A 13,588-nucleotide genomic window follows, 5' to 3' on the forward strand; every position below is an offset into this window, starting at 1 on the left:
TCTGCACTGTAAATTCTATGTCTATGTGACAAATCAATGAACAGAGACATTTACTATATTGCATCTACACAAGATAGCTCACAGGTCAAATTAAAACAAATATTGCCATTAACCAAGGAAAAATGGAGTCTGATCTGCTGTACTGTAGGCAGTCCTAATTCACAGTATGAGTATTGCTGGCCTTTACAGGGTGTAGGGGTACGGTAAGTAGTGTAGGAGCCGATTATTAATGAGGCCAAGTTAATTTCAATTCCACAGAGAGAAGCAGCTAGAGTAAAGAACAGTCTTGGCTTGTAACTAAAATACCTGGTTTCTAATGTTGGCACCCAGGCAGTGTTGAAAAGCAGTGGTGGCATTCATTACAGTGATTACATATTTCTTACCAGCACTCGGATGTCAAATCTCTGTTCCTGAGGTATGTATTGTGGTACCTGAAGCACGCAGTTCATGGTGGTGCTAATCAGGTCATCCTGCTCACCAGTCTTTGTGCTGCCCCATTCTAAAGAGAAAGAGGACATAAAATGGACTTCAACAACATAGAATATGAAAAATATTTGCAGGAGGTACTGAGTTTACCCCACAGCAAAGATCAATGGCAGCCACCAATAATGTTGAAGTTACGTCTGATAGTTGCCTTCTGAATTGATAAATATCACTCAATCCATCTAACTCACTGCAATGCTCGGATACTGACCTTCCAGCCAATCGCCCTCAGCCAGCACCAACCAGATTTGACTTTTAGGCAAAAGTACAGGAGTGTCACCAAAAATAACTCATTAAATAATGTAAGGATCCTTTCTGTTGATTCTCTTATTTCACCTTTCTTTATTTTTGCTGTTATCATTTTTATCCATGGATGCTTAATGGACATGTGTCTTTAAGTTGAGAGGGGGAGGGAAGGAATTCAAAAGCTGCAAAAGAGAACATGGTGCTGGCTTCGGACAGCAGAATTCTGACTTGTTGGCACTGAAGAGATCAGTGGGACTCTGTTCGATTAGTTTGCTGGTGGCCAATGAATTGGCCAAAAGGACATATTCTGCCCGATGTCAGGCGGCAATTCCGTCCTGCTGAGTGGGATGATCATCGAACAGCCAAGGGAAGGACAGTTGGAATCCTGGAAGCTCAAGAGGAAAGAAGTTGCTCTCTCTCTCCCTCGTGTTCTGTATTTATCTGTCGTGTGGTGTGACCGCGAGCGCGCGCGACCGCGAGAGCGAGAGCGCGCGCGACCGCGAGAGCGAGAGCGCGCGCGGCCGCGAGAGCGCGCGCGGCCGCGAGAGCGCGCGCGGCCGCGAGAGAAGGAGCCCGCGTGACCGCGAGAGAAGGAGCCCGCGTGACCGCGAGAGAAGGAGCCCGCGTGACCGCGAGAGAAGGAGCCCGCGTGACCGCGAGAGAAGGAGCCCGCGTGACCGCGAGAGAAGGAGCCCGCGTGACCGCGAGAGAAGGAGCCCGCGTGACCGCGAGAGAAGGAGCCCGCGTGACCGCGAGAGAAGGAGCCCGCGTGACCGCGAGAGAAGGAGCCCGCGTGACCGCGAGAGAAGGAGCCCGCGTGACCGCGAGAGAAGGAGCCCGCGTGACCGCGAGAGAAGGAGCCCGCGTGACCGCGAGAGAAGGAGCCCGCGTGACCGCGAGAGAACGAGCCCGCGTGACCGCGAGCGTGCCCGCGAGAGCGTGAGCGAGTGTGACCGCGAGAGCGAGTGCGACCGCGAGAGCGTGAGCGAGTGTGACCGAGAGCTCGAGCGAGCATGACCGCGAGCGAGCGTGACCGTGAGAGCGTGCACGAGCGTGACCGCGAGAGCACGAGCACCCGCGAGCTTGAGCACCCGCGAGCGTGAGCGCGTGTGACCGCGAGAGCGTGACCACAAGAGCGTGAGTGCGCCGTGGTCATGCGACTCGGCCAACGTTGTCTACTTCATACGCTGCAGGAAAGGATGTCCCGAAGCGTGGTATATTGGCGAGACCATGCAGACGCTGCGACAACGAATGAACGGACATCGCGCAACAATCACCAGGCAGGAATGTTCCCTTCCAGTCGGGGAACACTTCAGCAGTCAAGGGCATTCAGCCTCTGATCTCCGGGTAAGCGTTCTCCAAGGCGGCCTTCAGGACCCGCGACAACGCAGAATCGCCGAGCAGAAACTTATAGCCAAGTTCCGCACACGAGTGCGGCCTCAACCGGGACCTGGGATTCATGTCGCATTACATCCATCCCCCACCATCTGGCCTGCGAAATCCTACCAACTGTCCGTCCTGGCTTGACACAATTCACACCTCTTTAACCTGGGGTTACCCCATCTCTGGATCTGTAAAGATTTAATCACCTGCTAATGGTCGCATTCCAAGCATTGTTTGGCATCTTTGAATTTGTCTATATATGTGTTTCTGGAACATACCTCTTCATTCACCTGAGGAAGGAGCAGCGCACCGAAAGCTAGTGACATCGAAACAAAACTGTTGGACTTTAACCTCGTACTATGCTCACCCCAGTCCAACGCCGGCATCTCCACATCAGTATTTACTAAGTAAGAGTAATCCGACAAAATATTGGAAGGGGAAATAGTTCAGGTAATGGACGTGATAAAACTAATAGGCAGGATGCACTGGAAAGACTGACTATGCGGAGAGTGAATAAATCACCTGGTCCAGATAGCTTAAGCCCAGGTTGGGAATGGAAGTGGGTGGGAAGATAGTAGACGGGCTTCTCAATCTCCCAATTTTCTCTTGATATGGGGAAAGATGTCAGAGAATTGGAGAGTGGCAATGTTATATCCTTATTCAAGAAAAGCCGCAAGGACATTCCTCGCAACTACCAGTTGATCATTAACATCGGTTGGGTAAGGTTTTAGAATAATAATCGGGAGAGGTGGGGAGCATCAATAGCACCTTGGATGGGATTAAGGAGAGCCAGCATTGATTTGTAAAATGTAGATCAAGCTCGATTATTCTAATTGAACTTTTTTTTCATCTTTTTTTTAAATTTAGAGTACCCAATTCATTTTTTCCAATTAAGGGACAATTTAGCGTGGCCAATCCACCTACCCTGCACATCTTTGTGTTGTGGGGGTGAAACCCACGCAAACACGGGGAGAATGTGCAAACTCCACACGGACAGTGGCCCAGAGCCGGGATCGAACCTGGGACCTCGGCGCCGGGAGGCAGCAGTGCTAACCACTGCGCCACCGTGCTGCCTGTTAATCAAACTTTTTGAAGCAACAGAAAGGTTGATGAAGGGAATGCGTTTATGCTGTCAGAATAAATTTTAAGAAAGCATTTAACATAAAGGTTGGTTCCCAAATGAAGGCTCATGGAATAGGAGGGTCAGTTTGGATGAAGAATTGGTTTAAGGACAGAAAACAGTGAGTCATGATATATATGGCTATATTTCAGACAGGATGGTCGACACTGGTATTCCCCAAGGATCAGTGCTTGGACAATAGTTTTTTGATATATATATATTTACATAAATGACTTGGATATTGGAATACAGAATAGAAGGGATGGTTTAGCTCAGTGGGCTAGACAGCTGGTTTGTAATGCAGAACAAAACCACAGCGTGGGTTCAATTCTCGTACCAGCTGAGTATTCTGAATTCTCCGTGTACCCGAACAGGCCGAAATGTGGCAACTAGGGGCTTTTCACAGTAACTTCATTGCAGTGTTAATGGAAGCCTACTTGTGACTATAAAAGGATTATTATGATTAATTTCCAATTATGCAACTTGAAGTAATGGCAGACAATGAGGGCGATACCAACCGATTGCAACAGAGCATAGGCTAGCAGAATGGGCAGGTGGAATTTAGAGAATTGTGACGTGATGTATTTTGGGAGAAGGAATAGAGAGAGGCAATATGGACTTAATGGACAGTTCTAAAGTGTGTAGGCACAGAGTGGCCTGGGTGTTCATGTTTATAGATCTTTGAAGGTGGCAGACATATTAAGGGAATAGTTAGCTGAACATATTGGATCTTGGATTTCATAAATAGAGGATACTAAAATAGGGAAGTTACAACTAGAGTATTATGTCCAATACTGGTCACCACACTTTAGGATGTGAGAGTGCAGAGGAGATTCACCAGAATGATTGCAGCGATAGGAGTTTAACCACAGGGTTAGGTTGTGGAGCTGGGGTGGTTCTCCTTGGAGTAAAGGAGATTGAGGGGAGATTTGATAGAGGTGTGCAAGATTAGGACAGGTTTAGATTAAGGTAGACAAAGGAAAGCTGTTCCCATGGGCAGATGGTAAAGGACTAAGAGGAAGAACATTTTCACATAGCGAGTGCTAATGACCTGGAATGCGATGCCTTTGAGGATGGTGGAAGCATAGATAATCAATGGTTTCAAAGAGAAATTGGATGGGTACTTGTAACAAATAAACTTGCAGCAGAGTGAGGAATGGGCCTGACTAGTTTTCTCTACAGAGAGCCAGCATTACTATGTATTTATTTATATATTTACATAAATGACTTGTATTTATTACTATACACAGTAATAAACAACTACGAAACAGAACACCCGGAGGCCTTGTTCATCGTGGCCGGAGACTTCAACAAGGCCAACCTCAAGAGTGTACTGCCAAAATTCCACCAGCACATCTCCTGTCCCACCAGGGGCGACAACACTCTTGACCACTGCTACTCAAAAATCAAGGGCGCCTACCGTTCCATCCCCTGACCGCACTTTGGGAAATCAGATCATAAGACGGTGCTCCTTCTCCCGGCATGCAAACAGAAACTCAAGCGGGAGAATCCAGCTAAGAAGGTTGTGCAGTGCTGGTCCGAGGAGACAGAAGAGCTCTTACGTGACTGCTTAGAGACAGTGGACTGGTCCATATTTAAGAACTCAGCGACCAACTTAAATCAGTATGCCACCGCCGTCACAGACTTCATCAGCAAATGTGTGGACGACTGCGTGCCAAAGAAAGCAGTACGTGCGTTGCCCAACCGGAAAACATGGCTCAATCGCGAGATTGACTCCCTACTGAAGGACAGATCTGAGACGTTCAAGGCAGGCGACCCTGACCTATACAAGAAATCCAGGTACGACCTCCGCAAAGTCATCCAGAATGCCAAGAGAGAATATCAAACCAAGCTAGAGTCACAGACAGACTCTCGGCGGTTGTGGCAAGGACTAAACAACATAACGGGCTACAAAGCGAAGCCGAACAGTATCTCTGGCAGCAGCGCACCCCTCCTCGATGAACTCAATGCATTCTATGCTCGGTTCGAGCAGGTAACCAACAATCCGCTGGCGAGTGCCCCAGCAGCCCATAATTTCACCCATACCCACCATCACAGTTTCCGAAGTCAGATTGGCCTTCCTGAAAGTGAACCCTCGGCAGGCGACGGGCCCAGGCGGGATCCCTGGTCGTGCACTCAGAGCCTGCGCGGACCAGCTGGCAGAGGTATTCACGGACATCTTTAACCTGTCCCTACTCCACTCCGAGGTCCCCACCTGCTTCAAGACGACCACCATCATACCGGTACCAAAGAAGAACCAGGCAACGTGCCTCAATGACTACCGACCAGTGGCCCTGACTTCAGTCGTAATGAAGTGCTTCGAGAGGTTGATCATGAAGCGCATCACCTCCATACTCCCAGAATGCCTTGATCCACTGCAATTCGCATACCACTGCAACCGGTCCACATCAGACACCATTTCCCTGGCCCTACAGTCATCCCTAGAGCATCTCGAAAACAAGGACTCCTACATTAGACTCCTATTTATTGACTACAGCTCCACCTTCAACACCATAATCCCAGCCAAGCTCATATCAAAGCTCCAAAACCTAGGACTTGGCTCCCCACTCTGCAACTGGATCCTCGATTTTCTGACCAACAGACCACAATCAGTAAGAATGAACAACAACACCTCCTCCACAATAGTCCTCAACACCGGCGCCCCGCAAGGCTGCGTACTTAGCCCCCTACTCTACTCCCTGTACACACACGACTGCGTGGCAAAACTTGGTTCCAACTCCATCTACAAGTTTGCTGACGATACGACCATAGTGGGCCGGATCTCGAATAACGATGAGTCCGAATACAGGAGGGAGATAGAGAACCTAGTGGAGTGGTGTAGCGACAACAATCTCTCCCTCAATGCCAGCAAAACTAAAGAGCTGGTAATTGACTTCAGGAAGCAAAGTACTGTACACACCCCTGTCAGCATCAACGGGCCCGAGGTGGAGATGGTTAGCAGTTTCAAATTCCTAGGGGTGCACATCTCCAAAAATCTGTCCACCCACGTCGACGCTACCACCAAGAAAGCACAACAGCGCCTATACTTCCTCAGGAAATTAAGGAAATTCGGCATGTCCACATTGACTCTTACCAACTTTTACAGATGCACCATAGAAAGCATCCTATCAGGCTGCATCACAGCCTGGTATGGCAACTGCTCGGCCCAGGACCGCAAGAAACTTCAGAGAGTCGTGAACACCGCCCAGTCCATCACACGAACCTGCCTCCCATCCATTGACTCCATCTACACCTCCTGCTGCCTGGGGAAAGCGGGCAGTATAATCAAAGATCCCTCCCACCCGGCTTACTCACTCTTCCAACTTCTTCCATCGGGCAGGAGATACAGAAGTCTGAGAACACGCACGAACAGACTCAAAACAGCTTCTTCCCCACTGTCACCAGACTCCTAAATGATCCTCTTATGGACTGATTTCATTAACACTACGCCCTGTATGCTTCATCCGTGCCAGTGCTTTTGTAGTTACATTGTATGTGTTGTGTTGCCCTATTATGTATTTTCTTTAATTCCCTTTTCTTCCCATGTACTTAATGATCTGTTGAGCGGCTCGCAGAAAAATACTTTTCACTGTACCTCGGTACACGTGACAATAAACAAATCCAATCCAATCCATAGACTCGATGGGCTGAATAGCCATCTTCTCTGCTGCAATAACTGATTCGGTGACTGCAACTGAACATTACTGACATTTTGAAGCCAGAACAAACACTGAATAACTTGAAGGGTGGGGAAATCAGGATATAGGGAGTACACTTAATTAACAAAAATGAAGTTAATGTCACAGCTCTCAGCTTTAAAAGCAACATTGATGATTTGTATGATTATTTTCAACTCGGCATACCCAAGGCACTGAAGCAAGAATACAATGGTGCACAAAATGCTTTCTTGCCCTCAACACATGGGGGGGAAAATAGCACAAGTTGAACATACAACCTCTCTTATCCAAGTTTAATGTGATCCTCATTCCATTTTACTCAGGCCACAGTCCATGCCCTGCTCACCTCACCACAAATCACATTCTCAAGACTCAGCATTTCATGCATTTATTCATTCAATTTTGAGCCGAGTGGCAGGGAGCAGATATGCTTCCTCCACTTAAAAACTTACCATTGTCATTGGTTAAATTTAACAAGACCCCAAAGATTGCTCTCATGCAGTCCTCCACTGCTTTGCCAGTATGACTGGAGGCATTGTAATGTGGGAGGGAATTGCTGTTTGCCATGCAAACCTTGTTATCTTCCCGATTATATCGTGTGATCAGCTGCTCACAGTGTCGTAAAGCCCTGCAGATAAAGCACATTTAACAAGGCATCAGGAGAGGGAAGGTTGTCTATTTGGAAATCTGTGGCTTAGTTCACATTAAACAATTTAAATCATGCAACCCAAATCAGAGTGCAATTCAGTCTGTCACAAAAGATATTGCGGATTGACTTCAGAATTGTAGTAAAGACAGCAGCACGCGGCAAACAAAATGCTTAAAAATGTGGAAGTATTCCCCCCCCACCCCCAGTTCGCACACTTCCATTCTGGAAGATGTAAAAATCCATGTTTTAAAAATGATATTTTTTCCATTTTACCCCTTTTCGTGTCTCCCTGTTGCTCGTGATTGGGATAACAGGGGATTGGCAATGATCAAAAGCTGCCAGGTGCACGACAATCGTCTTGGCTAACTCTCCCGCAGCCTTTAACTTCTCACTCAGAATTCACAATCTCTGCTGTGCTTCAATCCAAAATAACATCGACCTTGTATACTCCAGCTCCTCTTTCTCACATTCACAATGCAACAGATTTCTGCATTTTAAAACTTGGTTTGCTAAGCTGAGAATTCTCACTGACTGGCAGCATGTACACAAGAATGTGTACAAGAACAAAGTCATCCCTCCAACATGGCTCCACAAACCATTCCTCAAACTTGTTCCACAGGACAACCAGGTTGTTGAATTCGACTGATCACCTGAGCCCTTCAAATGCATTCATTTCATGCACACAGTGGAGCAGACAGATAACCTATCATCACAGTTTCAAGCACTGCATTATTGAAAATGATTTACTAAATGATAGCCTAATTGCTGAAATGGACTGAAATACTGCAGGCATTGCTCTGAATACTGACTTCCGAGAGAAAGCGCCATCTACATTCTAGTCTCAAAGCAGCAATGGAACATTAAATGCACTGACTCTCGGTAGGTAAAGGGCAAAGATATGCTGATTCAGCAGTCATCTGTCGACAATCAAAGAATGAAATTACATCCTGTTCATTAAACAAAGCCTATAAAAACTACACAGACTAGGCCATTAAAAAGTTTTTAAAAAAAATACTTTGGTCACAAGCTGGATTTGGAAATTAACAGGTGGGTGGTCAGACATTAGCCACTGCCGTCAGAGAAAAATGCCACATTTCAAAATTAGTCAAGAATGTGGTATTCACTTCCACAAGGGTCACTAACCTCAAAAGCAATTCACAGCCCTTCAAACATCAAGATTCTATTTGGTAGACTAGATAGTGGAACCTGCAATGGTCGTGGCACAATGTTAAAATGGTTCCTCACTGTGCACACTTTCCGACAAGAGTTTCTGCACTATTTGGGGCTGTGGTGGCTCACTTCCCAGGAATCAGAACTCTCCCCAAACATAAATATATTATGATATTTGAATTCCTAATGCTTTTATAGAGAATGCATATACTGAAAAATCCTCATTATCTGCTCCTTGCTAAAAGATGTGTTTTACAATGTTAATGTCACTGTACAGGAGACATTAGAGGCGGTGACCATTATAGAAGCCAAAAATACATTGTGTAATTTTAAAATTTGGCATTTAAATGTGAAACCATCTGTCGTTACTTGTATGAAGTCTGATCACCTTATTGTAACCACAACCTGTGTCATGTGAGAGTACCTTTAAGAAATGTGTGTTTATAAATGGGTGTGTATGAGTATCTGTAGTGAGTACCTTCAAGAAATGGGTGTTTATTACTGCAGTGATGTCAGAGAGTGGGTGGAACTGGGCTGTTGGTCAGCTTTTTACTTTTGTTTTAGGCTGTTTGCTGCAGGGTGTGTTTTAGTTTAATTTTCAGAGCTGGATAGCTGCAGTCACAACCAGGTGTATTAAGAGTCTCTCTGTAATCTGAAGACTGTAAATCGATCCTGGTGATTTAAAACTAATAACAGTAGTGACTTTAATCTGATGTGCTTCTGGTAAAAGGTGTTTTAAGTCTTATAGATGTTAAACATTACTTATTGTTGTATTCTTTGGGGGCTGTATTTGAATTAATGGTTGCTAAGATGTTCAATGTATGTTTTAAAAAGGTTAACTTGAGTTCATAGAATAAACATTGTTTTGCTTTAAAAAATACTTTTCCATTTCTGCTGTACCACACCTGTAGAGTGGGCCGTGTGCTCCCCACACCACAATCTATTAAAAGTTGTGGGTCAGGGGAACCCTATGATACACTTTGGGGTTCTCTAAACCCTGGCCCATAACACCTGGGATTGCAAATTAGGACATGAAATACACCACACATCCCTGCTTTTCATATTTTATTGGGGTCTATTGTATTTTTGGTTTAACAAAACTGTTTATTGATCCGGAATATATTTCATTGACATGTGACCAGGTTCAATGGTTTAATAATCACTGCTCAGTAAAAGGAAATGCTTCATTATCCTCCAACAACAGCAATGATGAACCATGTCCAGAGGTTTCCTGTTGGATTTCCTCAAATACAAAGCTGATGATACTTCCCATCAGACCCAAGCTGCCCTCAGACGAAAAATCATGCTAAAATTAAATTGCCACCATTTGACAGTATCCAAATGAGTTTTGTCTTAATTCTTCGGGACTGAAGGAGTACAGGACAAGTCAGCAGTGTAACTGTGATGCCTGCTGACTGTCAGCCTAACGGTATGTGACAGTTCGCTGCTAAGCAGATGGCAACAATTCCATATTGAGAACAGCATGTGTACCCTGACCTAAAGCCCACACTCTTCCTCGAGATCACATGCTTAGCCCAGAAACAATGACAAAAGAAAAACAGTAGCACACAAGAAAATTACTTAATAAGGGAAGGAGAGGATGAGAGAGGGGAAAGAAACAAGTGCACAAGGAAAAAGCAAAAATGAAAAATGCTGCTGGAATTTTCTACGCATTGAGAATCAAAGTTCATAATTACAGTCAACACACTGTTCACCTCCAGATGTGTGTTTGGTCTTTATTCATGGATGGGGAATTGGGTTGAAAATGTTGAAACATGGAAACCAAGCACTGCAGTCTGAAACCAATGTGTTAGGCAGCAACATATCAATATAGAAAGAAGCTTATCCATACCCATTCACAGGACAACACAGTTCAGCCCATCATGCCCATGTTGACACTTCAAAAGAACTATCCAATTCATCTCCTGCTCTTTCCCCATATTCCTGTCATTTGTTTTCCCCTCAAGTATTTAACAAATTTTTTTTGAAAGTTACTATTGAATTTTCTTCCACTGCCCTTTCAACCAGTGCATTCCAGATCACGATAAATGTATAATTGTGTAATTTGTTCTTCATTTTTTGCTCATTATCTGAAATGTGTGTTCTCTGGGGACCGACCCTCCAACCAGCAAAAACAGCTTTTAATCTGCTTTATCAAAACCCCACAATTTCTAACATTTCTAACACCTCTAATAAATCTCCCCTTAGCCTTCCCTGCTCCAAAATTTTTTTTCTTAATTTTTAAAAATGTTTTCCAATGAAGGGACAATTTAGCGTGGTCAATCCACCTCACCTGTACATCTTTTTTGGGTTGTGGGGGTGAGACCCACCCAGACACAGGGAGAATGTGAAAACTCCACACAGACAGTGACCCAGGCCAGGGATCGAACCCAGGTCCTCGGCGCCGTCTCTGCTCCAAGAATAACCTGAACCTCTCCAGTCTTTCCACTATTGTTGTGTAACTTAAAAGTTTAGAGCTATTACTCACGTTTCTGTTGCTGTACAGGTTAGTTTCTGTAACTCCAGAGAGCTACATCCGATCATATTGCCAGGTAATGATCACCTCCAGAAGACCAGACAGCCATCAACCATTTTTCGACATGAACACAATCTTGGGGGTCACTGTTGACCAGTTGATGAACTGGGACAGCGACAGAATATCATGGCAACATGCTTACCTCAAAGGCTGGGTATTCCGATGAGTGACACACTTCCTGACTCCTCAAAGTCTGTCCTCCATCTACAAGGCTGGCCACAAACATGGTGGAATATTCATCACTTTCTAAGCATAATCTCTTGAGGACAAGGGCAGATGTATGGGAACAGCACCACCTGTAGGTTCCCCTCCAAGTCATTGACTCAGGCACCGTTCCTTAACTGTAGCTGGTTCAAAATCCTGGAACTCGCTTCCTGACAGCACTACGTGAGTTCCTAAAACAGATGGGCTGCAGCGGTTCAAGGCAGCAGCTCACCACCAACTTCTCAAGGGCAATTGGGGATGGACAATAAATGCTGCCCAGCCAGCGACGCCTACATCCCAAGGACAAACAAAACACTTGCATGGACTGCTTCAGTTCCAACAAAAAACTCAACAGCATCCAAGATAACCGGTCTCAATATCCACTCCATCACTGGCAACAGTGTGTACAATCTACCAGCTGCATAGATACAACTGGGCAATGTTTTGTTATCATCACCACCATACCCCGTGGCTTCCAGCATTGAGGATACAACCAACAATGTCATGTAATGTCAAGCATCACCTCCCTGTGAAACCACATACTTATCCTGGAATTTCCTGCCTGACACGAGGGGAGCATCATCACACAGACTGCAGCAGTTCAAGGAGACAATCCACCCATCAACTGCTCAAGTAATCCCAGGATAAGCAACAAATTCCAGCTTCGTCACCATACCAAGATCAAACCTGACAAATGAGTATTTCTCTGCTGGGAAGGGAAGGCCACAGCCACCCTTTTTCCATCTGAATTGCAAGGTGAGGAGAGGGAGAAGTTTGTATACGTGCCGTATTTGAAAGTTAATGCACAGGAGTAGATGTAGTAACAAACTGTTTTAACAAGTGATCAGGGCACAGAAGGAACATTGAAGGAATTATACCAAGCACGGTGAAATTACTTTAAAAACTACAATCAAGCAATAAATTTGTTTTGAGATCGAGATAATTTCCAAGACATGACATGTATATAATTAACCAACTTATTGGCTCTTGGCTACCTTCCCGACATGCTGTCCCCCTCTCTGCCACAGCCTCTGAAATCGGAAGCACAGGGAGGGTTCACAGTGTCAGATCTGTTCCAGCATCTGTGAGAGCTCCACTTTGCCACTAATCAGATTAGAGACAGAAGCACATTCATAAACAAGCCAATATATTGTGTGCAATACAAAACAAACAGGAGCATTTCTATCCCTGGGGGCCTCTGCAAGCAGAGAAGACCCGTGTCAAGGCGAAGATTCTATGCCAATGTGCTGCAGCCTTCCTGTATTTTTTTCAAAGTACGAATCCTCTCCCGAGACCATGGCCTTTGTGACAATAGGGCAATGTCATTATCAGCTCATGGGGGGGCTCTGCAGGGTTTGAGGGAAGCACCAGGATGAAATTAGCTCCTCATAACTGACATGACAAATAGTAATATTCAGACTGAGAATAACCAATAATCATTTCAGGCTGGAGATCAAACTTACCAAGACATATTCTCTCAGCTTTAACCACTTTCACTGCAAAGATCAACTGAAAGTTTGCTTTTTACTTCAGAAAGTGACCAATACACCTGCCTCCACAAAGCAATTTTTCTTGCATTCTGCAGGTGATTCAATGAAGCAGTGATGGTGACAGAATTTTAAGTGCACTGCAACAATTTCAAACCAATGGCCTCACACAGTGTCATAACATGTTGTGGTACCTTGACAAAGGTGCAACGTGAAATAGTTCACCCTCCAACTGCACACAGCCTGAAAGGACGTTGGAAGTAGCCACAATACATCCAGGCATACAAATTAGACCCTCAAACCTGTTCCATTATTCAATAAAATTATGCCAACTCCATATTCTCACCGACGCCCATTACAATTGTTACCTATCTCTGCCATGACCCTGCCTCCACCACTCTCTGGGGAAGAATTCCAAAGATTCAAGGCGCTCAGAAAAAATGTCTATTAGTCTTCGGAAACCCCTTGGGTTAAACTGTGCCCCCTAGTTTTATCCTCTCCCACAAGGGGAAACATCTTTTCAGCACCACCCTGTCAAGTTCCCCGAGGATCCTATAATAATTTCATCATCTTATAGATTTCCAAAAGGGAATAGGATAAGTATTTGAAGGGGAAATTTTGAAGGGCCAAGGG

General features: G+C 45.2%; 1 protein-coding gene across 6 annotated transcripts in view; it reads right to left on the minus strand.

The window, feature by feature from the left end:
* Nucleotides 1-13,588, minus strand: part of LOC140403472 (wings apart-like protein homolog) — a 216,573-nt gene that overhangs the window by 39,165 nt on the left and 163,820 nt on the right. For all 6 annotated transcript variants that reach the window (XM_072491368.1, XM_072491370.1, XM_072491371.1 and 3 more), the window contains exons 13-14: nucleotides 7,362-7,537; nucleotides 384-499 (exon numbers count right to left, since the gene is read on the minus strand). In XM_072491368.1, the coding sequence (XP_072347469.1) occupies nucleotides 384-499; nucleotides 7,362-7,537 (292 nt within the window). The remainder of the gene's footprint in view (nucleotides 1-383; nucleotides 500-7,361; nucleotides 7,538-13,588) is intronic.

Source organism: Scyliorhinus torazame, chromosome 28 (genome assembly GCF_047496885.1).
Source record: "Scyliorhinus torazame isolate Kashiwa2021f chromosome 28, sScyTor2.1, whole genome shotgun sequence".
NCBI classification, from domain to species: Eukaryota; Metazoa; Chordata; class Chondrichthyes; order Carcharhiniformes; family Scyliorhinidae; genus Scyliorhinus; species Scyliorhinus torazame.